Raw genomic sequence first — 24686 nt, forward strand, 5'->3', positions numbered from 1 at the left:
AGAATGCGCTTGAAGACTTTACAGGCATGCCTGTCACTCCCTCGAAAAGCGGAAAGACAATCAGAGGAGGTGTGGATGTGGATGCTCCTTAAACGAGCACCAGATGTGCTCTGCTGCAATAATCATTATGTAAATACAGAGTGGAGTGGGGGGGGGGGCAACAAGATTATTAAAGTGTGGATTAACGCTTAATTATTTGTAAATACTCAAACTCTAATTAACATCATCCATAAAGGGATTTACGTGATTTCAGCCGTAGTTTCAGTGTTTAAATGAAATAGTCTCAAATTTCATACAATTTCTGCTCAATCTGGTGTCTCAGTAGACTGTATATTGTTTATTTACTGTTTGTGATTACTGTCATACATGGCCCTGCACACAGAATCTGTGCATATGCTTCTGAGGAAATAAGTCAGTGGAGATGTCCCTGCATGTTCACAAGTGTTGAGGTTGTACTGTAGCAGTGGGCTGCTTGTGTAGGCGGCTAAACCAGAGGACCGGTGAGTAGGTTTGTCCTGATGCAGTGAATCAGCCTGCTATTAGTGGTACATGTTCTGGCAGACAAGGTCGGAAAATGAAAGTGGCTTATGTTTGAGGAGTGCAGAAAAGAATATGCTGCAAACATTAGTGCTGAGGAGCAGTTAACCAGAGGATCACTCGACGTAACTAAACTGCTAGATCTACATAGGAATTTAAGCAGCTATCTTACTTCTTTTCTTTTCTTTTTATTATGCACCACTAAAAGGTGTGTCGCCTTTTTTCCTTTTATTTGTTGTTCCTTTATAGTTGCTTATCTACTGCGCGTGAATGGCTTTTGATCAGTCAGGTAATGGGAAACGGGAGTTCAGGGAGATTCTGGGTTGGCATCTAAAAGCTTTGTGTCTGAAGTAGAAAAAAAACTGTAATTTTCTATAAATAGAAATCTGAATTTGAACGAATGAATAAGTCTTGATAAGCACTGATTTCTTTTATTGAGAAATGCTGGATTTGGAGGGCCTGTGTCTGACATCAACACTGTAGATTTAATCAGGTGGGTGGGTGTATGACTTGCAAACAAGTATAGACTTTTTGTTGGCTTTAATTGATAGAGGAGTAGAGAGCACACAGGAAAGTGCAGAGAAAGCAAAGTGGAATGACACAGTGGAAATTCTCCAGGCAGGATGTTTGGGCACACTAATGACGCTGTTTTGACACTGTCTTTTGGCATCTTAGTCACCTGATCAACCAAGTGAGCACTTTTTACGTGAAACTTCAGCAGCCTTTTTACTGATTTCAGACTTTTTGTACTATACGATCATTTTTGAATTGCATGTGTTGTTTCCCTACACATCATCTCTGATGTTGCTCAGCATGTAGCCCAGATATTTGTGCTTGGATAGAATGTGTCTTAAGTCGGAAAGCACTCCTTAGAAATGAAACTAAAGCATCAAAGGAGGAACTGGAGCTGTCATACCACCAGTGTATTTATCACAAGCCAAGCTTCCTCTCCCAGGAAAGTCCTTTCCTTCCCTTCTGAAAAGTTCCCAAACTGTGCTGCCAAGTCATGCCAAGTCGCGGCACGCTTTTTCTACACACCAGCCTCTCTTTGGAAGTGTGTGAGTCAGCTGTGGAATCCACTTAACAAAATTCTCAGCGCATTTTAATGACTCCCAGTAACTTCACAGTATTCATGACTGTGAAAATTCTCCCGTTTACAGGCGTCAATTTGCAACTTTTGTTCTCCAGTTACTTTGGAAATGAGAGCAAGCTGTACCTCTGAATCAGAAAGTGTGTAAAGGATTAGTGGCCATAAGTCTTATTAGCCTGAGAAAGAGGAGGAGGAAGGGGGTTAGGGAGCATGCATCCATTTTGTGACTGATGAACACGGCCCTTTGAAGAGCATTGAGAAGGCCTATTGTAAAAGACCATTGTCTGGCTGCTTGCTGCCACGGTAACACTCTCACACTGGCAGCAGGACTGAAATGCTGCAGTCAGAAGTGACAAATGCTTTGCCAGGAGAGAAAAAAAGTGAGAAAAGAAAGGCTTCATTTTTACCTTGACTCCGCAGAGCGGATTGAAATTCAATTTGGAGGATGTTTCACAAGACAGCAGCTTTGTTCTCAGAGAAAATACCCACTTATAGGAGTCAGCGAAGACATTTGCAAGCAGTTTCGTTTACAGAGCATCTAACATGCAGAAAGCAGAGCCTTATGTTGTTGCTTAGGTTGATAAAGAGGACTGGTGAAGGCTGGAATTCCTTCCTGGCCGTTTTCCTTTCCTGACCTTTTTTGCCCTGCATTGTTTCTCCGTGCTCGCTCCGTTGTCTCGTTTGTATATCCTTTCCGTGCCAAGTGTAAAATCAACAACTGGGGACACAGGAGCCTTCTTGTGGTGGAGCAGCTAATATTGCAACTTCAAGTTTGGAAACAAAGTATTTTTAGACTTTCGGGGCAAAGTTTTCCCCTTTTTTGGATTAAACTCTTACCCTGTTGACTTTCTCCGTGTGTAGGAATGTGCCTGTGTTATTTATTTCGAGGCTCTGGTTGAGACGGATTGGTGAAAGTGGGGATTGCACTGATGGGAAAATACACCAGAAAAAGGCGACTTTTAGGGATCGTGTGTGCCCATCAGTGCGTGAGCTTCCTTCTTTGTATCAGCTCTTCACAAGCACGCCTCCCAAACGTTGCAGTTTAATTCCAGCTAACTTGGCATTTAATTTATTGTTGTTGAAAATACTGAACAGGTTATCCAAATAGCATCAAGCCTGGCTTTGTGCAGAGTTCTGATGAGCTGGCAGTCAGACTCGCTCAAGCAGGATTAAGATGGAATGTTTGGCAGAGCTGGTGATGGCCGCTGACGTATCTTTTACTCGTTTCTAAAGTGCAAAGCTGTCGTTTTCCATTCTGCTTTCGATAAAGAATAGTTTTGGCCTGTTTTCTGTGGTTTGGATAACAATGATAGCCCTCTGCCACACAAGATTACAGCATGTCGGCGCAAGCAGGCAGGCGGTATCTGCACGCTACCAACTTGCAGAATTTCCTGAGAGCTGTTTCGCTTCATCTGTACAGCACTTGCAGAACTGTAAATGTTTCTCTTTTTTTCTCCCCACCTGCAGTTTATACAGCAGCAATGTCTGGAAAATCAGATGGGAAAAAGAAGTGGGCGGCGGTCAGGGATCGCCTGGGTTCCTCGCAGGACTCTGACACTCAGCAGGAAGCCAACCTGGAGAATTCTGATCCAGAGCTGTGCATCAGACTGCTCCAAGTCCCCACTGTCGTCAACTACTCTGGGCTGAAGCGTCGCCTGGAAGGCAGCGATCAGACATGGATGGTGCAGTTCCTGGAGTTAAGCGGGCTGGATCTCCTCCTGGAGGCCCTGGACCGTCTCTCCGGGCGCGGATGCTCTCGCATTGCAGATGCTCTCCTGCAGCTCACCTGCGTCAGCTGCGTCCGAGCAGTGATGAACTCGACGGCGGGGATTCACTTCATCATAGAAAACGAGGGATACATTCGGAAGCTCTCCCAAGGTTGACCACAAATGCGCTTTCCCAGTGTCGTGTTGATGCCTCTGCTCAGTCTCACATGGAAATAAACGTTCCAGATATTTCATTGTTAAAAGTTCTTTCAAATAAAGCCGTCTCCTCTTTAATGGCAGGAGATTTGACCTTTTTTTTTCGTGTTTTATGTAACATTTGTAATATTGTGTTAAAGTGGTCATAGCTCACATGATTAAAGGGTTCTCTGTGACTCATTCTGTCAAGCTGAATTTTCCAGGCATGTCCTCAGCTTTAACATGCAGACATGAGTCATTAAGGGTCGCTTCGGGACATCCCTGAATTTGTAATGTGACAGTGTGCTGTGAATATTGGATTTCCCCACCTACAGACACATATTTATCTACAGTACAGCAACAGATCTTTAGAGGGCAAAGTTCAAGTAGTGTTGCCTCAAAGACGGCAAAACAATCCTTTTACTTTAGGTCTGGACACAAAGCGGAAAGAGTAGACACGGGGGAATTATTTTAAGGAAAACTGATATGGAAAATAGGAGAATTCATCCTTTGCTGATGTGTGCAATCATTATGCTACACAGCGTTGGACACCTCCAACACCATGGTGAAGAAGCAGGTGTTTGAGCTTCTTGCAGCCCTCAGCATGTTCTCTCTGGACGGTCATCGGCTGGCACTTGACGCCCTGGAACATTACAAGGCAAGCAGATTAAACCTGTAGAAAAGTTAGCAGAGCTCCATTCTGACTTTCCTCTCACATCTCAAATGTGGTTTCTCCTTCAGGGCGTAAAGACACAGCAGTATCGCTTCAGCGTGATTATGAACGAGCTCCAGGCCACAGATAACGTCCCGTACATGGTCACGCTCCTCAGTGTCATCAACGCTCTCATCTTTGGGACAGAGGACCTCAGGCAGCGGGATAGGATGAGAAAGGAGTTCATCGGTAGGTTTGGCTGCTCCTCAACAGTTAATTCCTTTACTGTCCTGTTATAGGAAAAGGTGACGCTGTGGGTAAACTGTTAGCTCAAAGTGAATACAAAGCAGGCCATGGGCAGGAGCGCTCATACGAATATATCTGTCACTGGGTCTGACTAAGAATAGGTCTCCTGGCCTCATTCTCACTTTTACAAAATGCCTGAGAATTAAAAAATAAATAAATTCAAGCCTTTATTAGATGGTGTAATTCATTCATTTTGCACCACAAATCAGCAGAAATGAAAATATCACCACTCTCAGAATAATTGGGCAGCATTAAACCTTGAATGCAGAGTAGGCCGTTTCCTCTGAGGGCCACTAGTTTATATTCTGTGCAAACACTGGTTTAACCTTTGACTAAGTTAACAGTTATTTTAAATGAGGAACAAGTGTTAACCGCCAAGCTTCCTGAAGAGCACCACATTCATGATGGTTTGAGAAATATCCCATAGCTTCTCTCCCCCAGTATATTAGTTTTGGACCAATCAGCCACCTGATTGGTCCAATTGGTTTGGACCAATCAGCCACCTGATTGGCCACGCCTCCTTTCTGATTGTTCACCTGTGACTTCCTGGAATTTCCCCCCAAACTAACATATAGTCCTGTGTGGCGGCAGGCGACACTGTTTGTAAGACATTTCATGATTTCTTGTTGTTTTACTCGGAGCTGTGTCATTTTGCTTGCAGGGCTTCAGTTACTTGATGTTCTGCCAAAGCTGAGGTGAGCCATCCTTCTGGTGTTCACATTTGATTATTTTTTTCAGCCTCTTAATTTCCGCAATAAAGTCGCTGAGGTACATTTTTAAAGGTTCCTTTTTAAAAGCTATAATCACCGCAAGTGAAATGGTGCTTTTAGAAAATAGTTTTGTGATGTATTTCCATTAATGGCATAAATTGGATCAAAGGTCCTTGTCAGAACTTTTTAAGGAAAAAACACTGAAAATGGGACTGAACTAAACTATGAACCGAGCTATGACTGTAATACGCATGTGTGCGTTTGCAGGGAGCAGGAGGATGAAGACTTGATTATTCAGTGCGAAGCTTTTGAAGAGGCGATGGCTGAAGATGAGGAAGAGCTCCTGCGAGTGTATGGGGGCATTGATATGAGTAATCACCTGGAGGTTTTTACTACACTTTTTAACAAGGTGAGAAAAGCCTATTGAAATGGCTCTGTCAACTCCTCCTAATAAAAAATATAGTCCATCAAGCAGAACACTGCATGAATGTGGCTTTTCTCTCAGAAGTGTCACAGTAAAGAGAGGGATCTGTTAATAAGCTACAGATTAAAATACCTTATTATCCTTGTGCAAATTATCAAGCTTAATGTTCTTCTGGGTGTTTGTGTGCAGGTGAGCAGCTCCCCAGCCTCTCTCCAGCTGTTGTCCATCCTGCAGACGTTGCTGGTGCTGGGACCAGGGCGCCCTGACATCTGGCTGGCTCTGGAGGCCATCACTAACAGAGCCATACTGCTCGCCCAGGACTGTGAGTCAGCACAGCAGCAACAATGCTTTCACTCCAGATCAACACTTTAAAAGAGGCTAATGGCTGCTTAGTGGCCACATGGTGAAGACGAGTGATTATTCAGGCATATAGATCGCCTTGAGATGAAAGGCAGGGAGCCGGTGTTAGGATGGCTGAAAGCTTCTGTCGTAGAGTGGGAAGCTAATTCACATCGTGTGTGTGTTTTCTGGTTTTGTGCTGCAGCTCAGATGGAGTCCTGTGAGAAGATCATGCAGCGGCTGATGGTTTTTAAAAGAAAAAGCTGCGACGATCGGCACGAGGTGGACGGACTGCGGGTCAAAGTGGATAAGGCTGTGCAGACGGAGCTGGATCACCCGTACATGGAGAAGCCAAACAAAAGCACACCGTCCCCTAAAAGGCCACTGTGTACCTCTGTTCCACCGCCACCCCCACCACCCCCTCTACCGCCCTCTAAGCAGTGCCCGCCACCACCACCGCCGCCGCCACCTCCACCGCTACCTGGAGGGTTTGCTGGTCCCCCGCCACCTCCTCCATTGCCTGGAATGGCTCCCCCACCCCCACCACCCCCTCTACCGCCCTCTAAGCAGTGCCCGCCGCCACCACCGCCGCCACCTCCTCCACCGCTACCTGGAGGGTTTGCTGGTCCCCCGCCACCTCCTCCATTGCCTGGAATGGCTCCCCCACCACCACCACCACCTCCTCTGCCCTTTGGACCAGGGGTCCCCCCTCCTCCCCCGCCCTTACCAGGGATGGGTGGTGGGCCACCACCGCCTCCACCTTTACCCGGCATGCCTCCTCCGCCTCCACCTCCAACAGGCATGATTGTGGCCCAGAGTAGCCTGGCCCTGGGCTGCAGCGCGCCCTCAAAGACAAGCCGCTGTCCCACTCTGAGGATGAAGAAGCTCAACTGGCAGAAACTTCGCACTGTTACTGGTAAGCGGATAAAACCTCCATTTTTTAAAATTGTTTTATTTTAATTTTAATAACTGTCAAATCTCATACTAATTCTTCTGTTGCATAAATCTGTATTATCAGCTCATACAGTATAGGTCCCACATTTTTAAATAGCAATAATTATGAGGAATTTAAGCAAAGGCATTGGCTGCTGCCATCTGTGTGGTGGACAGTTGATGGGAGTGGAGCGCTGACATGAATAGCGCTCTGAGTTGTTAAACCATCCAAAATTGGGTGTTAATTAATGTGGGTGTCGAAGGCTTCCCTCAAGTTTCTGGAAGGAGAGAGATGATCACTTGGCACAATGTCCGTACAAAAGTGGAGCCGCACAAGCTCATGACGGGTTACTCTTTTCCTTCGTGCACACAGATGGTCACTCCATGTGGGCCTCGGTTCAGAAAGAGCCGCCTCCTCACGAGCCCGACTACAGCAGCATCGAGCAGCTGTTCTGCCTCCCGGTGGCCGAACACAAAGACAAGGGGGCAGCTGCTCCTGTCAAGAAGGAGCCTAAAGAGGTGTGCTTGGTCAGCTCTCGACGGTGCTCCTCGGAGCAGAAACACTCAGAAAAACACTGCTAATAAGCAGAGGCGAACAATCAGTAATCCTGTTTTTGTTCTCTTACACCCCCCTTCTCCACCCACCTTTTTATAGATCACGTTCATCGACCCAAAGAAAAGCTTGAACGTGAATATATTCCTCAAGCAGTTCAAATGGTGAGATATCAAACACATTTTTGTGATTTGATGCGTTTTGCTCGTGTTTCTACCTTTTATGTTCTCTCCGTCCAGCACAAACGAGGAGTTTGTGGGCATGATCCAGAGTGGGGATCGGACTCGGTTTGACGTGGAGGTGCTAAAACAGCTGCTTAAGCTCCTGCCAGAGAAGCATGAGGTTTGTGCTGCCAACATCCTTACCTCGAGTGTTTTTATCTGCCAATTAAGGCCCTGCTTGAGAATGATGGTGCTTTGTCTGAGTCAGTGCTTTGTGTTTTCACGTAGATGGAGAATCTGAAGTCCTACCAGGGAGAGAAGGACAAGCTGGCAAACGTCGATCGCTTCTACACCGCTCTCCTTACTGTGCCGTGGTAACCCCCCCCCCCCCCCCCCCTTCTTTTAAGTTTATTTCTGCTTTAAGTGTTGCTTGCGTGGCTGCCGTGTGCGTGACTTCTTCTCTTCTCGCTCTTCTCTTCAGTTATCAGTTGAGGATTGAGTGCATGCTTTTGTGCGAGGAAACTGCATCAGTGTTGGAGATGCTCAAACCTAAAGTCAAGTTTATGGAGGAGGCCTGCCACTGTAAGTAAACCTTAGTCCCTCACCTGTGTTCGCATGCATTCAGCTATAATTCTTAAGGGAGGGGTTCACCTTAAAATCAGTTTTCTGGCTTTTCATCAGTGTATCTGTTGAACTCTTGACTCCAATGAAAGCACATGGCACTTGCCTTGAGGATATTCAAAGCAGAAAATGTTGGATTTGTGCAACTGCAACGTCTCTTTCCAGAAATCATGATGCAGCTACTCAAAAAAAACCAAATCCATAATTCTTATTTTGAGCAGTTTTGTGTGGGAACTATTTTCTCTCTTTACCGAGCCATCTACACCTGGAAGGGTGTCTGGCTCTGCATTCTCCGAATCATGCTGGCTTTTTGCACAATGTGTGTTTTATTGAGCACTTCTAGCCACCACATCCATCTCCGAGGTGGCTTGAAGCCAAGTGAGACAGAGCGAAGCCCACGATCCTCCGCCAGGAAAAGGGTGGAGCTGAGCTATCGTCTCATGTGGAGGAGTTCACGTATTTACAGGTTTAGTTCGTGAGTGGAGGAGTGCAGGATTGGCAAATGGATTTGCTGCACGATATGCGGTGATGCGGGCAGTGTGTTAGTCTGTTATGGTGAAGAAAGAGCTGAGTGTGAAGGCGAAGCTGTCAGCTTGATTAGTCCATCCGCATCATGTTGTCATGACTGAGCACTGTTTGTACAGGTGAGGAACGTAGTCATCCGCGTTCACTCCTCCACAGCCAGCTGAGGTGAGTGGGTGTCTGACTACGATGCTATCCGGTCGCCTCCTAGGTGAAGACGTTTTGGGCATATCCAACAGGGAGAAAGCCCGGGACACACTGGAGACATTATGTGTGTCAGCTGGCTTGGGAGTGCCTCAGGAAGAGGATAAGGCAGTGGTTTGGGGAGGAAGGAAATTGAGTAGATGGATGAATATATCCACCAGCTTAATGCGAGTAGATGGCATTACAGCCCAGGTGAGAGGAGTATCATTAATGTTTGCGTCCTGTTATCTGTCACAGGCGCATGCTTCACGTGGGGATGGATGTGGGCTTCCTTCTGTTCAGTGATGACGATGCATTCACTTAAGCAAGAAAAGTTCCTGCACAACGAAGCTTGTCTATTTGCTAAATAACTGGGACATCATTTATGAAAATAGCACAACAGGCCTGATTGTGGAAAAATAAGGAAATTTGATTAAGGGTGAACTTTGTTTTAATTGGCTAGCTTAAAATATGTCTTATATGTTAACACAATGTCACTGGTTTCCCAGCTCTTAGAACGAGCACGCTCATGCCCAGTTTTTGCAGGCTCATCCTCGACGTGGGAAATTTTCTCAACTATGTAAGAACCTCATCCCTCATTTCTCCGTCAGTTGAGCTGACATTTAGACAGTTTGCATTTTTAATCACTGGTCCACTTTCAGGGAAGTCACACTGGGAACGCCGAGGGGTTCAAGATTAGCTCCCTGCTCAAGCTCACAGAAACCAAGGCCAACAAGAGCCGCATTACGCTGCTTCATCACATCCTGGAGGTACGCAAACCGGCCAGCAGCTACTGCAGTGTCTTTTGGGGGTTTTTTTCTCCTCAGTCATGAAATTGTTTAATCACCCATTGCATGGCTTGTTTTGCAAAGGAAGCAGAGGCAAACCACCCAGAGCTGTTGGCTCTACCGGATGAAATAGCCATATGTGAAAAGGCAGCAGGGTATGGAAATCTTTCATGCAAACTTAGTCTTAATTTTTTTTTTCTTCAACTATTTTGTCAAAGATTTCTAACACTTGGCGCTTGTCACCCTTGCTCCTCAGAATTAACCTGGACTCTGTTCAGTCAGAAGCCAGTGCGTTACTCAAACGGCTGAATGAGACAGCCAAGAAAGTCTCCAACTCTGCGGAGGAGGTGAAGGAGCAGTATGCAAAAGTTCTTGAGGTAAAATGTCAATCTTTGCTTTTTCTCCAAATGGCTGCAAAACTGCATAACTCGGCACCGTTTTCTTGGCAGCTGGATCCACATCCCAAATGCTTCTCTCTCTCTGCTGCAGGCAAATCTGGAGTTGTTCGGAGAATTAAACGAGAGATTCGCCGCGATTGAGACGAAAAAGGGTGAACTGGCTGTCTATTTATGTGAAGATGCCAATCAGCTGTCACTGGAGGAACTCTTCGGTACCATCAGGACTTTCCGAGGACTCTTCATCAAGGCGCTGAAGGTCAGAGGCCGCTTTGGTTGATGTCAAGCATTATGAGACAATCTTAAGTGTGTGTGTGTGTGTGTGTGTGCGTGCACTTGGCACTGTTAAATCTTCCTCTTGTGTGTGGGAGGTAGTGTTTTGTTTGTAACATTTGTATCAATAAACTGTGGAAAACTAAGACATGTTAATATGCTACGGCCCAAATGACACAAAGACAAACTGCTATGTACATTTTGTACTTGTGAGATAGTGAAATCCTTCCTTAATGATAACAGGAAAACAAAACTCGGACAGAACAGGTGGCCAAGGCTGAGAAGAGAAAGAAGCAGCTGGCAGAGGAAGAGTCCAAGAGACAGAAAGGAGAGAATGGGAAAATAAGTAAGTTGTGAAGAGCGCTGTGTTCTTCTACTGTACTAGAAAATTTTGAACAAGATGTGATGTGACTATCGTGTTTCCCATGTCCTCTTTGTGCCCTTCTTTTTAGTCAAGAAAGGTTTTGTGCCGCAGAACGACGGCTGCATCATAGAAAACCTCCTGGCGGACATCAGAAAAGGTTTCAGCCTCAGAAAGACCCGGCCAAGGTGCGATTCGGAAAGCCTCCCTTCTAGTGAAATGCGTAGGGATACCTGCCCACATGGTAAGGATACGAGGCCGTGGTCTCCATCCGCAGTTCCTAGCTCCGCTCCTGATCCGCTTAACTGCGAGCCACAAAACTGCCTTGTTGGATTATTTGTGCTTCTGCACCGCCTCCCGTCTCGCTAAGTTAGCGCCATTGCTTTTTGTTTGTTTTTGTTTTTTGCTTTGTGGAGCCCATGTGAGCATTTCTTTTTATGGAGAGCCTCTAGTCGTCCTGTCTCATTGCTCGCTGCAGAACATCCCCTAACTTCAGATGTTAATTCTGTTAACTGATCGGCTGTTCTGTCCCCCAGGATCAAGTGTGAAGTCTGTAGGCGAAGAAGCCGTCGACATGGCCACCATTTCCGCTCCTACCGCGTCTCGGACAGAGGGTCGCCACAACAGCACGGGCGAGGTGAACGGCTTTATAAGCCCGTCAGAAGAGACTCTGCCGGCTCCTCAGCTGAATGCAGTGCACGACGGCACAGCCGCACCTCCAAGCACACTCCCAGGAAAGACAGCTCCAGCGGCACTCCTGGGAAGACCTACATCTCTGCAGCCAGAGAAAGATGCAGCATCACCCATAGATGTGACTCAAGCTCAGTCTCAGGTTAAAGGGGACCACCAACCATGCCTCCCCACAAATGGCTTTTCACTAGATTCAGCAGAGACCAGCGTCATCAGTCCTTCATCCCTCTCAGACTCTGACCTGCTGGAGGCTACGTTTGACGACACACCCAGCCCGGCCCCCGAGCAGCCAACGGATCTTAGCGTAAACGTTCATGTCAAAGAAATTCCAAGTACGGACACAAAGCGGAGCATGGAAAGCGATATTATGGGAGAGGGGAAAGGAAAAACTACTAATAAACCAAGCCATTTACCAGAGACTGTAGGGCAAGAGAAGTGGCACGAGGAGACCGCGTACACGGGGGCGAAAATGTCTGGCCAAGACGAGGTCGATAGTTGCAAACTTGCAGACCCCAAAAAGAGCCTGATTACGCTCGATGAAGGCATCGTGCAATGCGACGTCCAAGATGCACTGGAACCAGAAGATCTGGCATCTGTGTCCGAAGCCCTTAAGCCAGACCCAAAGAAACAGATGAAGCTCTTTAAACGAAACAAAAAGAAGAGTAATCAAGGTAACCTATCCATTCACTTCAATAAAGGCCATCTCTGGAATGCTAGCCTCTTGACGTTTCTTAAAGCGAATCCTCTGTTAGTGTTGTTTTTATTCCATTTAACATTTTATATCTTATGTATGGGCTATTTTACTATATGTGCATAAATATTTTACATGAATACATATCATTTAAATTAAATAGTATGAATGCAGCGTGCAGCATTTGTCTTGAAGATTGAATACTGAATGGATTTTTTAAAACCTGTGGTCCCTTTTTGTTTGAATGTTCTGTTTTCCATTCTGAAACACAAGGTAACAGTGGGAAAGGACACACTAAACATAAAACAGGCTGTGTGTTGCAGTGAGGTAGGTCAAGTCGATGGGATGGCAAACCGTAAGCCGGAAATTAACTCAATCATCGTCAGAGCTTTTGTTCCAAATAACACGTCATCTGTTGGTCTAACCGGAATCTGGATCTCATTTGTCTGTGTTGTCCGACTTTTAACACACGGCCGTCTCTCTTAACGCTCTCCCAGTTTAGCTGGTTGTCGGGCTAAACTCTTGGGGCTTGTGATATCTGTTAAACTTGAGCCGGGGGGGCAAAATAAAAGTATTGTCTTGTGCAATAATAACTCATCTTTAATTAGTGGTTAATCTATTGAAATTAAGTTTTCTGATCTCAAACAGCCTCGCCGTTTGTGGAGTCTCTGTGAAGCCATTGTGGACAGTTATTTCATGAAAGCTGTCACTTTTGTGTCCTCTTCTTCTTCCTCCATATATTCTTGTCCATTCTCTGAATCTGCAACGATTTAACCTGCTAACAGTCTCGTGTGCTTCTTGTAAGCTGTTTTGTTAATTAAACTTTAATTAAACATACTGTACATGATATAAAATGTATTAAAAAAAATTAACTCAAACTCTGGGCATCTCTAAGCCAATAATAGTGTTTGCAAGCAAAGCGCCTCTCTGCCAAGGGCCTTTGAGCCGGCAGTGTCGCTTACAGAAATAACTGTGAAAGGTATTAAAGTACACGCTTTCATTCGCACTATTGATTTGAGCATTTGTTCTCTCTAGGTGACTCCAGAAAAAGAAAATCGAGAGGGAAAAGAAAATGCTGACTTGCGAGCAGGAGTTCAGAACAGTTTATTTTATTGGGATTCCATAATGTTGATTGGAGGATGTGGAAGTCTTCTGTGAAGCCTCATCCTGACCAAGAAGAGCGACCACATCTGAGGCTGGGATTTTTTTTTTTCTTCAATAAATGTTTATTTCTATAGCACCTTTCAAGACAGAATCACAAAGTGCTGCACATAAGATTACAAGTCATAAAAAGATTTAAAAAGAGAAAATAAAACAGGCAAAAAATTAACCAAAAGCAGTTTTAAAAAGATGAGTTTTGAGTTGTTTTTTTTTTTAAAACAGCGACTGAGTCTGCAGTTAATGTTTGGGGAAGAGAGTGCCACAGTGGCAAAAGCTCTATCAGCCTTAGTTCTCCTCTTAGTTTTCACGTTACCGAGTCACTTTATGTAAACTGGAGGGTTTTTGTGTTTATGAGGACTATTTTGAGGGGGAGAAAAAAAGCTAAATGTTCTTTATGTTTGTATAATTGTTGTAATATGCAGTGAATGTGTTTTTGCTATAAGCTTTGTTTATGTTTGCAGCACCCATAAAAAGATGCAGTGTTTGGTTTGAGATATTGAATCATAAAATAATACAAATCTTATGTCTTAATTTCTTTGTTAATCAAATGATCTGCGACAGGATATATGCGTATAAAGGAGAGCGAGAATGGACTAACTTTTAATGTTGGGTATATTTTAATAAAATTGAAGATACTGTTCGTCTGTTCTGTTTTTGATCGTCTGATTCGCATAGATGGCGGTATTGAGGCAATCTGAATCGGTTAGAGAAGCCTCAAAAAGTAATGTTTAAGCAATTCCACCTTCGTGACGGTTGTGTAAAAACTGTTATCTCGGTGCTTCAGCAGCTTTGGGGGTGATTTGTTTGAGCACAGCTACGTACTTCTGTACGTCTGGCTCTGACATCATCGGATATGCGGTTACACATATGGCAATGCTGCTCTTGGAGACAGTTGGGTCTTCTTGAGGCGGACAGGCTCAAGGCAACACCATCATGTCGCTCAGCTGGTCGGGGAAAGACCAAAAAAACGCAAATCAACCCGCTGCCACCGGGCAGAAGCGACCGCGTAATGACGCGGGGAACAAAGTGACCGTGGTGCTCGGTGCGCAATGGGGAGATGAGGGGAAAGGGAAGGTCGTGGATTTACTGGCTACCGAAGCTGACATTGTCTGCAGATGTCAGGTAAACGTGTGGATTTGATTTGCCTGTGAGTGGTGCTGCTGAGTATTTTTGCATGAATTCGTGATCTCACGATAAATTCTGTGACTTGCTGGCGCCTGGTAATGTGCAACAGGTGCGAAAGCGAAAACACTCGCACCTCCGGTATATTTAACGCGAGTGTAGCTGTGGATATTTTTCCCCACTACAATAAAGCGACGTGTTTATATTTGTGACGAATTTAAAATATGCAATAGGCAGCTGTGACAGCTCAAAACGAATGTCTTAAATACTGTCAGGCATCATGAATAAGTGCACTTTTTCGAAACCCTGACTACTCTTTTAATGCTTGTAATCGACCTAACACCTCGGGTAAATTTCCTCTGACTGACTCTTTCTGATTGCATTAAATCATCAATAAAAACAGGTCCAGACAGGTCAGTCTGTGACCCGGCCTTGCATAAGACACATAACGGTCAAGAGGTCTCTTCAGCTCCAGCAGGCACGGAGAAGGCTGTCAACAGCCTGCAGTGTTGTACTACTGACAGGACTAGAACCCTGTGTTCTGAAGGCTTGAGAGCCCAACCCACCGGGCTCCAGGAGTCACATTCTCAGGCTGACATGATACATGAGAAGGCCAAGTCTTATCCAGGGGGGAACAGAGTGGAGGATCCACCAGCAACAGCCAAGTCTGTTAGTTAAAATAGATGCTCGAAAAGCTCAGGAAAGAGGGCACTTATCACTCATCATAAAAATCAGACGGGGCATGTTAGTGTGGCTAAAAGTGATGAGGTGGCCTTGGGTGTTTGATTGTATGTCTTGCTCATTGCCAGTTACTATAATTATTAATAATAAACATTCTTTGATCCATAGGGCGGGAATAATGCAGGACACACAGTGGTGGTGGATGGGAAGGAGTACGACTTCCACCTTCTCCCCAGTGGGATCATTAACCCCAAAAGCATATCTCTTATTGGTAAAGGCTTCAATTTCTATTATTTACAGAGATGCGCTATTATTCAAATATTTACCCTCACTTGCTTTTTCCCTTCATCTTCTAGGTAATGGAGTAGTTATACATCTACCTGGTTTGTTTGAAGAAGGGGATAAAAATGACAAGAAAGGTATTTTTAGCAGAAATGAGTGAAACTAGTGTGGACTCAAATTAGCATGTAATCATGTGATTTCTATTCTCTGACCAGGTCTGAAAGGCTGGGAGAAGAGACTCATTGTCTCAGACAGAGCTCACCTCGGTACATCTATGAAGATGTTCTTTGTTTCCATGTTTAAAAAAAAAAAAAAAAAAAAATATATATATATATATATATATATATATATAGCCCGTTTAATTCATCTCTTCAAGGTTGCATCTTATCGATCGTTTTTTCTGTCTCTCCACAGTGTTCGATTTCCACCAGGTTGTTGATGGCTTACAGGAAACTGAAAGACAAGCGCAAGAAGGAAAGAAGTAAGGGTAGCGATAGTGAGGAGGGCAGGACACCATTCAGAGTCAGCCTGACCCTTTCCCAAAGGACGCAACACGATAATTTATTGAATACAACACTGATCTCACACATTGTTTTACATAATAGCATTGGAACTACCAAGAAGGGCATTGGACCTGCATACTCCAGCAAAGCATCTCGCACTGGTCTACGCGTATGTGATCTCCTGGGTGACTTCAAGGACTTCTCTACTAGGTAGGAATGGTGTGTAAAACTCAGGCAGAGGAGTCAAATCCATTTGTATACAGTGATATGTCATGGGTAACACCTCTGGTAAATCTCTTTAGATTCAAGAATCTCGTCCAACAGTATCAGTCCATGTATCCATCCTTGACGGTTGACGTTGAGGACCAGCTGAAAAAACTAAAGGTAGAAACTGATAAGAGTGATGTTATTGAGTGACTGTCTGTTATTGTTTCCAGCACTGAGACATATCTCTGTTTTCTTGCTTCATGGAGGAATTCGCTGAGAGATTGCGGCCGATGGTTAGAGACGGTGTTTATTATATGTACGAAGCTCTTCATGGCCCCCCTAAGAAAATTCTGGTTGAAGGGGCCAATGCTGCTCTGCTTGACATCGACTTTGGTAGGAGCCATAGCAATAGTTTTGTTGTTTTGCTTTTTTTTTCACTTTACTTTGGATATGGGTGATGAAAAGGGAAGAAATCGCTGCTGCTGTAATATACAAAATTGTCTCTCTAGGAACATATCCTTTTGTGACATCATCAAACTGCACCGTGGGAGGAGCATGCACCGGTCTCGGCATCCCTCCGATGAATATTGGTGACGTGTTTGGCGTCGCGAAGGCCTACACGACCAGAGTCGGCATTGGAGCCTTCCCCACCGAACAGCTCAATGTGAGTGCCTGGTATCGCAGCAGCACTTGGCAAATCTTGTCACGCGTTTGGCTTTTGGCCTTCACGGTCTGTGTATTGTAAAAAGAGACACATGACATGTTATGTAACACGCAGATATTCAGCTTGACATATACAGTTTGTTTGTGATCCCCCAGCTGACACACAGGCAGCACGGCTGGCAGGCCTGTGTGTGAAGGGGGGGGGGGTATTCTCACTGAGTGCAGCTGTCAAATTTTGTGAGAGACGGCTCTTTACCTCTTTTCCAGATCACATGTTCGCAGGGATAAATTTAGGGTCAGACTCTTAGTTAAGGATATATTTACTGTGTGTGCTGGGGTTAATGTTACCTGTAACGGGAACAGGCCATAGGGACTAAGGTCAAGATGTTCAAAGGGCATCCTCCAACTCGTGATGTTTTATTGTACTCGGCTGTGTGTACTTCAGGTGTACTTAATATGCATGTATTTTTATTTATTTATTTTTAGATCTTTAGGATCATAACAGGCAGAGATGTTTATTTCTTGCTTATTTCTGTAGGCAATAGGAGAGCTGCTGCAGACGAGGGGTCACGAAGTGGGTGTGACCACGGGAAGGAAGCGACGTTGCGGCTGGCTGGATCTGGTCATCGTCAGATATGCTCACATGATTAATGGTTTCACTGCGTGAGTGATTAGGACTGGTGCTCATCTGCTGCTTTGTGGTTTTTGTGTTTTATCCCACGAGCATGCCATTTTCCTGCACCGTCACACAGCCTGACACTGATTAACCGCACATGTTAAATGTGACATCTATTCAACAGCATTGCTTTGACAAAACTTGACATTCTGGATGTGCTGGATGAAATTAAAGTTGGAGTTGCCTACAAACTCAACGGGAAGAGGATTCCCCACTTTCCAGGTTGTGGAAAAGAGTAAACGATTTCCCTAATTTGATGGTCTTTGTTTAGGACTGACTGATTAAAGAGTTGGTAATAACTGGTTTCTTTTCAACACAAAGCCAACATGGACGTTTTGCAGAAAGTGGAGGTTGAATATGAGACCTTCCCAGGTTGGAAGACAGACACTTCAGCAGCTAGGAAGTGGAATGACCTCCCAGTCAAGGCACAAAACTACATCCGCTTCATTGAGAACCACATTGGAGTTCCTAGTACGTGTGAGAGAAAATAACACTCGTGTATCTCAATATAAATTTTCTCACACATAACCAAAACTCTTTGTGCTCTTTTCTCTCTTCTTAGTCAAGTGGGTTGGCGTTGGAAAGTCCAGAGAGTGCATGATCCAGATGTTTTAAGTCTTTATCCCACCCCCTTCCCTTGATGGAAGCGCTGGCAGTGTGTCATGTTGAAGCATGTTTCTCCAAGTTACCTTCACTTCATTATATAATAAACAAACATATAAGCTTTGATCCACGCTAACTGTGTTTGTTGTGTTGTAGTTAAATATCCCACTGTTTTTGTGAGTCAAAATATTGGATTTATAAATACATTTATAGCCATATCGCAAATCAAAAACGTGGATGTGTTTCCATGATCCAATAAAGAAAACGTTTTATGATAATCTGATTTCTGGAGCCCAGTCTTGCTGTTTTCAAAAAATGATATAATTGTCTATATATTACTAATTTACTGTTAGCTGAGTGCATTGGGACTGTATTGACTCCATCACAAAGATAAATTAATTTGTACATTGATTTTTTTACTCTGATTTCTAAAATTAAAATCCGTAACACACAACATTGACGACAGTCCATGAAGGCAGCATGAAAAGCATTAGTCACGTGGGAAAGTGGCGCACTTTCCGGAACGGGGATGAGCACCCACGTGACGGTAAAACGTCCTTGTGATTGGCTCCTGTCTGCCTCCGTTTCATTTTTCCCGCAACAAACAAGTGTGGTCCTCCGTGGGAGTAAGGTACAGCACTTTTAGCAACCAAAATGACGAAACGAGCTTGTCCTTTTCCGGAAACATTTTCTTCCCAATACAAAATACACATTGGGCAACAGGAGCTGAATAATTACGGCGTGTTTGGGAACAAATACAGGCAAGAAATATACGGTAAGTCTACCTTTCTGGGTACTGTGTGGCTTCGCTGCACCGTTAGCCAATGCTAGCATCATCGTTGCGCACATACCTGTTAGGTAAGCTTGCGCTGTTAGCTTCAAGTATATCGTCCTTTTATATTAGTTTTCAAATCGCGTAGGTCACTTTGATTGTATTTGAGTGTATAGTTAAACTACACTATCGATCCTACATTGTTCATTAACTTTGCCTGCTGTTGTTGCTATGAACATTAGCTTCTTGGGTTCAACTGTAAGTGCCCCCGCTTCCATTTTCTCATAGAAAAGACGAAAAACCTACTCTTCAACGGTGCCAAGGCAGTGGTGGGCAAAATATGGACCGGAGAGGAGAAGTCCGTAGAGCATGAGCCCCCTGCATGCAGCCATACGCTTCTGAGGGGCCAGACGCTGATTGGACATGATGGCAGACTCACAAAAACAAGTGGTGCACAAGGTGAGCCTGAACTGAAACAGATGATGAAGAGTGTGAAGTCTGTAGTTGATGCACCCAGTAAAGGATAAGCAAAAATGAAAAGCAGAATTAGTTTAAATGTGTGAAAAGTAAACTATTCAGTACTGAACCAACAAGGATAGCTGACGAACCAGTCAGTTTTCAGTGCAGTGTGGTGTGTGACCATCGCCAGAGTGCTTTAGTCCAGAGTTTATGATAAGATGGGAAGCAGATATGATTATTGAGCAAAAGGTAAACAAAATACATGTGAAAACAGTGACATCTAGTGACACACTGAACCTCTTGTAAATGGAACAAAAGTAAAAGTCCATGTATGTGGTCTTTTTGAACCTATAACCTAATGAAAACTGCATGATATCTGTAAAGAAAAGTGTCTACATAGATGATCCAGAATAAAGTTTAGTTAAACTCAGCTGTAATATGTTTTAAAAGTGTGTTTTGTGAAATAAGGAAAGGGGCAGGTGCATAAATGCTTCTACTTAACTTCCATTTATTATGTTGGTGTTATTGATGACTTGTCCAACAAAATTCCTGTAAAATAAATAGAAGGTGGATGACTTTAAATTCCTGGGGTCAACCATCCAAAGCAATGGACAGTGCACAAGAAAGGTGAAGAAGAGTGAAGGCAGGGTGGACTGTTGGGTTATTTGTGACAGAAGGATAACAGCAAGAGTGAAAGGGAAGGTTTACAAGACGGCATTGAGACCTACTGTGCTGTAAGACAATGGCACTGGCACAAAAACAGAAGGCCAAGCTGGAGGTGGCAGAGTTAAAGACATTAAGATTTTAATTGGAAGCATCCAGGATGTAGCAGATTAGAAATGTGTAGGTCATTCTGGAGACACAGTTGAGAGGTAAGACTGAGATGGTTTGGATGTGTTCAGAGGAGGAATAGTGGATATATTGGACAAAAGGATGTTGAACAGGGAGTTATCAGGCAGAAAGAAAATGGGGAAAACCATAGAGAAAATTAATGTATGTAGTAAAGGAGGACATGCAGAGGGTTGGTGTGACAGCCGGAGATGGGGTGAGATGGAGGCTGTGGTCACTCCTAAAGGGAGCAGCCAAAAGATCTACCAGGTCGAAGAAGTTATCCTATCAGGCTTGAGTCTCTTTAAAAAGTGACATTGAAGTTTCTGAGTTCAAAGAAATGACAGATAGTCGGTTCAGTTCATGCTTTCTACCAGCAGATGTCAGCATTATTGCATGTTTGGATGCTTACTTTGGTTGCTTTTAACCTGCATGTTTTCCTAAATGCTTTGTTTCACTGTACTGTACGGATGTCTCTGCTATTTAGGTGCACCGGTGCCTGCTACACGTTGCTGTGTCTGTCAGAAGAGCCAGGGGTCCAGAACACGGTGCTCCCAGTGTGAGTGCCAGGTGTGTTCCTCCTGTAGCCGCCAGTGCTCCGGGTGCTCCAGCCTCTGTTGCTCCGTTTGCACCATCATAGAGTAAGTCACATGTCGATTTTCCTTCTCGCTCAGTGTCAGATGTGTCAGCCATTGTTTAAGTTGAAAACCTTAAAATTAAGTCACTGTTTTTATCTTATGATTCACAGCGTGCTTGTTTGCTTTCCAGACATAAAATGTACAAGTCATAATATAACTGCAACTAGTAAAGTTACCAAAACCAAGCGCATCCGTGACTGATATCCTCAGCTCAGATGTAATTCGTATAAATGCTCAAGGTAGTTACTAGGTGTGTTTTGGAAAAGCACTTGCCATGGCAGTGAAGATGTGCCTTTACATGTGTGGGCTTCAAGCTGTTATCAATCTGTTGAAGGCTTTCCTTTGTGTTCACACTGAACTGAAGACACGTCATGGTAAATGATTTCAGTTCAGTGTTTTTTGTATAATGCCAAATCACAACAACAGTTTCCTCGAGGCATTGCATTTTCATTGCTCATCTCTAGTCTTGTTGACCACACTAGGAGCTTTGCACTGCATGCCGCATTTACCCTTGTAGACACATGTTTGTACAGTACTTTTATTCTAGACATACAGCACGTTCTTGCTCTCGCACACCAATAAAAGTTCAGTGTCATCGTGATGCAACATTTCTGCAGCTGGGAATCGGTTCACTGACCTTGTGATTATTGAATGACCCGCTCTGCTTTATGAGCCTCAGCCACTGCTCATCAGTCCACACATATGTTACAATGAAATTTGTGAAATTATTTATTTTTTTGAAAGAGTTGGATTTAGTATAAATGAAAACGTACACATCCTACTTACAGTCTTCGGGACCTAAGCTCTCTTTGTTTTAGTTGTTTCCGACTCGGTGAACATTTTAGAGGGAGTGGCGGTTGAGGTGGCGAGACCGGATCAACCATGTAATTAAGGAGTCTAAATATTAATACAAGTGGCATGTTTCAGTCTTTTAATGTTCAATACGTTTACAGAACTTTGTAAAATTGTTGTCATTGTCAAGGCTTTTGCAGTGTCTCTGCTTTCTTCACACCTTCCTTCTGCCTCGTTCTCACTACAGAACTAGAAAGGCTGCATTGGTGAGGAACATGAAAGTTTCTATAAGTTTTGGGGAAACATTTGAGGAAGCTGATTCAGAGAGAGAGAGAGAGAGAGAGCTACAAATCAATGAGGGCAGTAAAATATTTGATGGATGAAATCCAATATTAATTTCAAGTTGTTTTAAAACATGCAAATGTGTTTTATGAAACTCATGTTGGGGATAATTGTAAGATCTGTGGTTCCCCGGTCATTCTGATCCCATGCAAATTGGGCTTAACAGGATAGTCTTTTGTTTTTTTTTGTGGGACTGTTGTGTAGGTCACAATGCTTTCAGTACAGTCATTGAAGTTGGGATTTTTTTCCTCATTACTATGTTCCATCAGGTTGGATTTCAAGTCATTTACAAGGTGTGCAATGGTGCAGCTGTAGGGGTAGGTCTGTATGAACACGCTCGACTTGTGTGTAAATTGTACATTTTCTCTGTTCCACAGTTACAGCGGACGATATGATGAAGTACTGTGCTGCAGCTGCTCAACGTAAAGGGAAGACCAGAGGACGAACCAGATGTTTGTATATGTAGTTGTCTCTTATGAAATATTACTGAGATTGAATTTTTATACCTTGTGTTTTTATGTGAACCAGGTGTCTTGTAAATATGTATTTCATTCTGAAATAAACTTTAACACTTTTGTATACAGCTCTTTGTGTCTGGATTGATTTATAGTATGTGACATGACAAACGAAAACTAGAGTCGCACAGGTTGCACAGGTGTCTGTGTTTTGTGGGTACAACCATCAGCAGGTGGCAGCAAACTTCAAGTACTTGGATCAGTTCCTCTCAGACTGGGCACATCCTCTGTGGACAAACACATTTCTCTCGCTGTGCTAAACAGGCAGAGTTTCAACCTTTTAGTCAAAGTATGTAAGTTTTTGTCTGCAATGATAATGAGATTCTGATCCAGCCTTCCTTTTTTTTTTTTTTTTTTTTTTTTTTTTTTCTTCACAGCTGACCTTGAGGATCTCCTATCAAATGTATTTATTAAAACACAAGACCCAGAGGTTGAACAGAACCAGACCTCTGCAGCAGACGATTTGGCTGCAGTCGTCCCTGCTGGACACGACCTTGAGGCGCAGTCATCACTTTCTCTTTGGCTGCTGCGTGTCACTGACGATGACTGGTTTCAGGGTCAGGTATTGTGCGCCGTGAGTAATTGTTCTTGGCGGTCGCTGCGTCTTTACAGAAATCAATCATGTGGCGTGTTTTTACAGATATTAGCTTGGATGAGCGCGCTTCCTGGAGCTCGTGGCGAATGTGCTCTGTGAGCTGTTGAGTCACATCCCGTGCTCAGCGGGCCAGTTGTGGCTCCGGTCTTAGGGGAGCTCTTGCAGTTGGTGTCCGAGGGCACCGCTTGATTTCTGGCTGAGTGAGCAGACAGCTGCTGGCAAGCAAGGCGTCAAGTTGTCTGCACATTTCTTGAGAAGGCTTTAAGAATCTCGGAGATGGACATAAAAGACTTGAAAGAGAGTTGCTTTTGAAGCTGCACTGAGTTATAGATGAGATTCAGTGCAAAACATCCTTAAATTTAAAGCAGATGGATAGATGGTGGTATGAATTACTTTAATAGGCTGGATAAATGTATATAATCCCAAAATACAGTACTCGTAAAGTTGGAAGATCTCTCCATGATGTATCTATACCCGTTAGTTGTTGAGGATGCTGGTGCTTCCCTACCCTGCATGTTTAATGCCATAATGGTGTGATGACTTCATGTAACTTGAAAACATAAGAGTGCAGCTGTTCAGGTTTTCAGCACAACCCTATCCATGACACCAAAAATGACAACAAGGTCACGACATGCTCTCCTCACACCAAGAATGGTCCACGACTGCGAGGAGGAGAAGAAGCGAGGGGGGGTTACGCACAGTCACCCACAGCGCTCCAGACAGGACTGACTGCGGTCGGCCAGCGGGAGCACGTGGCTTTGTCTTTCACCCATTCTTTTTGGGGGACCAGCTGTGGTCTGAGTGTGCTGAGCGTTGAGCCCAGTGATGCTGCTGCTATAAATATGCGTCAACGAGTGTGAGTAAGTGACAGCTGTACAGTGGACCAAGGACACACTGTCTTGGCACTGTCAGGGTGAGCGAGTCCAAAAAAGGCAAAGCCACTGTGAGGGCACTAGTTGATATGTATTTATGCACTTTGCAGCAACTGATGTGTGATGTTTAGGTTGCTGATTATTATTAATGCCTTCGATCCTGCTTTTAAGCGTGGGACCAAACCACGCTTAAAAGCAGTGGTTTTAACCCCAACCCCCCCACAATCATGTCAGTTGGGGAGTAAATGAAGATTTCTTTACTGGAAAGTGTTTCGATTTTTCTGAAAGTCGAAATAACGTGCTCCTTCAAAATTAAGTGGATGATAACAAGATGCGCGTGTGTGTTAATATGGAAAGGGAGAGGGTGGGTGGAAAAAGTGTTTGTGTGCGTGCGTGCTGTCTGTACACAAGTGCATGTGTGACTGTGTTTGTGTGCCCTTTTCAAGTGTGACCACCTGTCTTTTGTTAAGAAATAAATAAATAAACACAGGCCACACCAGCTGTCCCTGGCAGTCTGTCCCTTCAGAGGTCAAGGGCTCCCACCGCTGGCCTTGTTGAGGTGGTGGACACTTACAACTTTCCTCTCAACTTCTCTCAAGTATCTCTAAACACCACGCGCACACACAGAAGCACACAAGCAAAGGCTCTTGGAGGCAAATGAGCTAAGCTTTGAGCCTCAGAGAGGAATGTTTTATTACACCATTGAGTTACACTGCACATATCCCAGCTCGTCACCCTGCAGCTAAGCCCTATCACATGGCCCCTGCTTTCCATGTGAAGGTTTTGGTCCATAACACACACACATTCAGTCACCAGGCAGTTTTAAGCCCTGGCTCTCGTTTGGC

At 44.2% G+C, this 24686-nt stretch overlaps 3 protein-coding genes across 7 annotated transcripts in view; all 3 read left to right on the forward strand.

Moving 5' to 3' along the window:
* LOC147307450 (inverted formin-2) overlaps positions 1-13931 on the forward strand; it is a 14600-nt gene extending 669 nt beyond the window's left edge. Inside the window, exons 2-23 of one of the 5 annotated variants that reach the window (XM_086274558.1) lie at positions 3095-3505; positions 4071-4186; positions 4270-4429; positions 5148-5181; positions 5464-5605; positions 5810-5942; positions 6165-6875; positions 7266-7411; positions 7548-7609; positions 7685-7787; positions 7895-7980; positions 8088-8188; positions 9442-9512; positions 9595-9702; positions 9805-9875; positions 9977-10097; positions 10210-10374; positions 10632-10734; positions 10841-10993; positions 11286-12110; positions 12404-12457; positions 13166-13931. In XM_086274558.1, coding sequence (XP_086130684.1) covers positions 3109-3505; positions 4071-4186; positions 4270-4429; positions 5148-5181; positions 5464-5605; positions 5810-5942; positions 6165-6875; positions 7266-7411; positions 7548-7609; positions 7685-7787; positions 7895-7980; positions 8088-8188; positions 9442-9512; positions 9595-9702; positions 9805-9875; positions 9977-10097; positions 10210-10374; positions 10632-10734; positions 10841-10993; positions 11286-12110; positions 12404-12456 — 3861 coding nt within the window. In that variant the 5' untranslated portion in view covers positions 3095-3108 and the 3' untranslated portion in view covers position 12457; positions 13166-13931. Of the gene's footprint in view, positions 1-3094; positions 3506-4070; positions 4187-4269; positions 4430-5147; positions 5182-5463; positions 5606-5809; positions 5943-6164; positions 6876-7265; positions 7412-7547; positions 7610-7684; positions 7788-7894; positions 7981-8087; positions 8189-9441; positions 9513-9594; positions 9703-9804; positions 9876-9976; positions 10098-10209; positions 10375-10631; positions 10735-10840; positions 10994-11285 lie in introns of all 5 variants that reach the window. The other 4 variants (XR_015126368.1, XM_086274559.1, XM_086274557.1 and 1 more) reach the window with 4 other exon arrangements.
* A 109-nt stretch (positions 13932-14040) lies between these two features.
* On the forward strand, positions 14041-18154 carry adss1 (adenylosuccinate synthase 1). The gene is made up of 13 exons (XM_086274565.1): positions 14041-14413; positions 15263-15365; positions 15451-15513; positions 15592-15642; positions 15791-15857; positions 15982-16089; positions 16182-16263; positions 16353-16479; positions 16596-16750; positions 17288-17412; positions 17550-17647; positions 17747-17896; positions 17988-18154. Exons 1-13 carry the CDS (start codon positions 14225-14227, stop codon positions 18038-18040), a joined length of 1371 nt encoding a protein of 456 aa, XP_086130691.1. The 5' UTR covers positions 14041-14224; the 3' UTR covers positions 18041-18154.
* A 442-nt stretch (positions 18155-18596) lies between these two features.
* Positions 18597-22442, forward strand: siva1 (SIVA1, apoptosis-inducing factor). Its single transcript, XM_086274566.1, has 4 exons — positions 18597-18803; positions 19089-19259; positions 20575-20728; positions 22237-22442. The coding sequence occupies exons 1-4, from the start codon at positions 18683-18685 to the stop codon at positions 22283-22285; spliced, it is 495 nt and encodes a 164-aa protein (XP_086130692.1). The 5' UTR covers positions 18597-18682; the 3' UTR covers positions 22286-22442.
* Positions 22443-24686: the final 2244 nt, after the last annotated feature.

This window comes from Aulonocara sp. 'chitande type north' Nkhata Bay, linkage group LG19 (genome assembly GCF_057382095.1).
Source record: "Aulonocara sp. 'chitande type north' Nkhata Bay isolate Kocher_YH1m ecotype deep benthic linkage group LG19, A_spYH_male_GT1.1, whole genome shotgun sequence".
NCBI classification, from domain to species: Eukaryota; Metazoa; Chordata; class Actinopteri; order Cichliformes; family Cichlidae; genus Aulonocara; species Aulonocara sp. 'chitande type north' Nkhata Bay.

Excerpts from the sequence above, each read along its gene's own strand:
- adss1 (XM_086274565.1), top strand. The coding sequence starts at position 14,225 with ATGTCGCTCAGCTGGTCGGGGAAAGACCAAAAAAACGCAAATCAACCC. Across the intron at positions 15,366-15,450 it reads CAAAAGCATATCTCTTATTG|GTAATGGAGTAGTTATACAT; the intron begins GTAAAGGCTTCA and ends TTCATCTTCTAG. Across the intron at positions 16,480-16,595 it reads TCTGCTTGACATCGACTTTG|GAACATATCCTTTTGTGACA; the intron begins GTAGGAGCCATA and ends TTGTCTCTCTAG.
- siva1 (XM_086274566.1), top strand. The coding sequence starts at position 18,683 with ATGACGAAACGAGCTTGTCCTTTTCCGGAAACATTTTCTTCCCAATAC. Across the intron at positions 18,804-19,088 it reads ATACAGGCAAGAAATATACG|AAAAGACGAAAAACCTACTC; the intron begins GTAAGTCTACCT and ends ATTTTCTCATAG. Across the intron at positions 20,729-22,236 it reads TCCGTTTGCACCATCATAGA|TTACAGCGGACGATATGATG; the intron begins GTAAGTCACATG and ends TCTGTTCCACAG.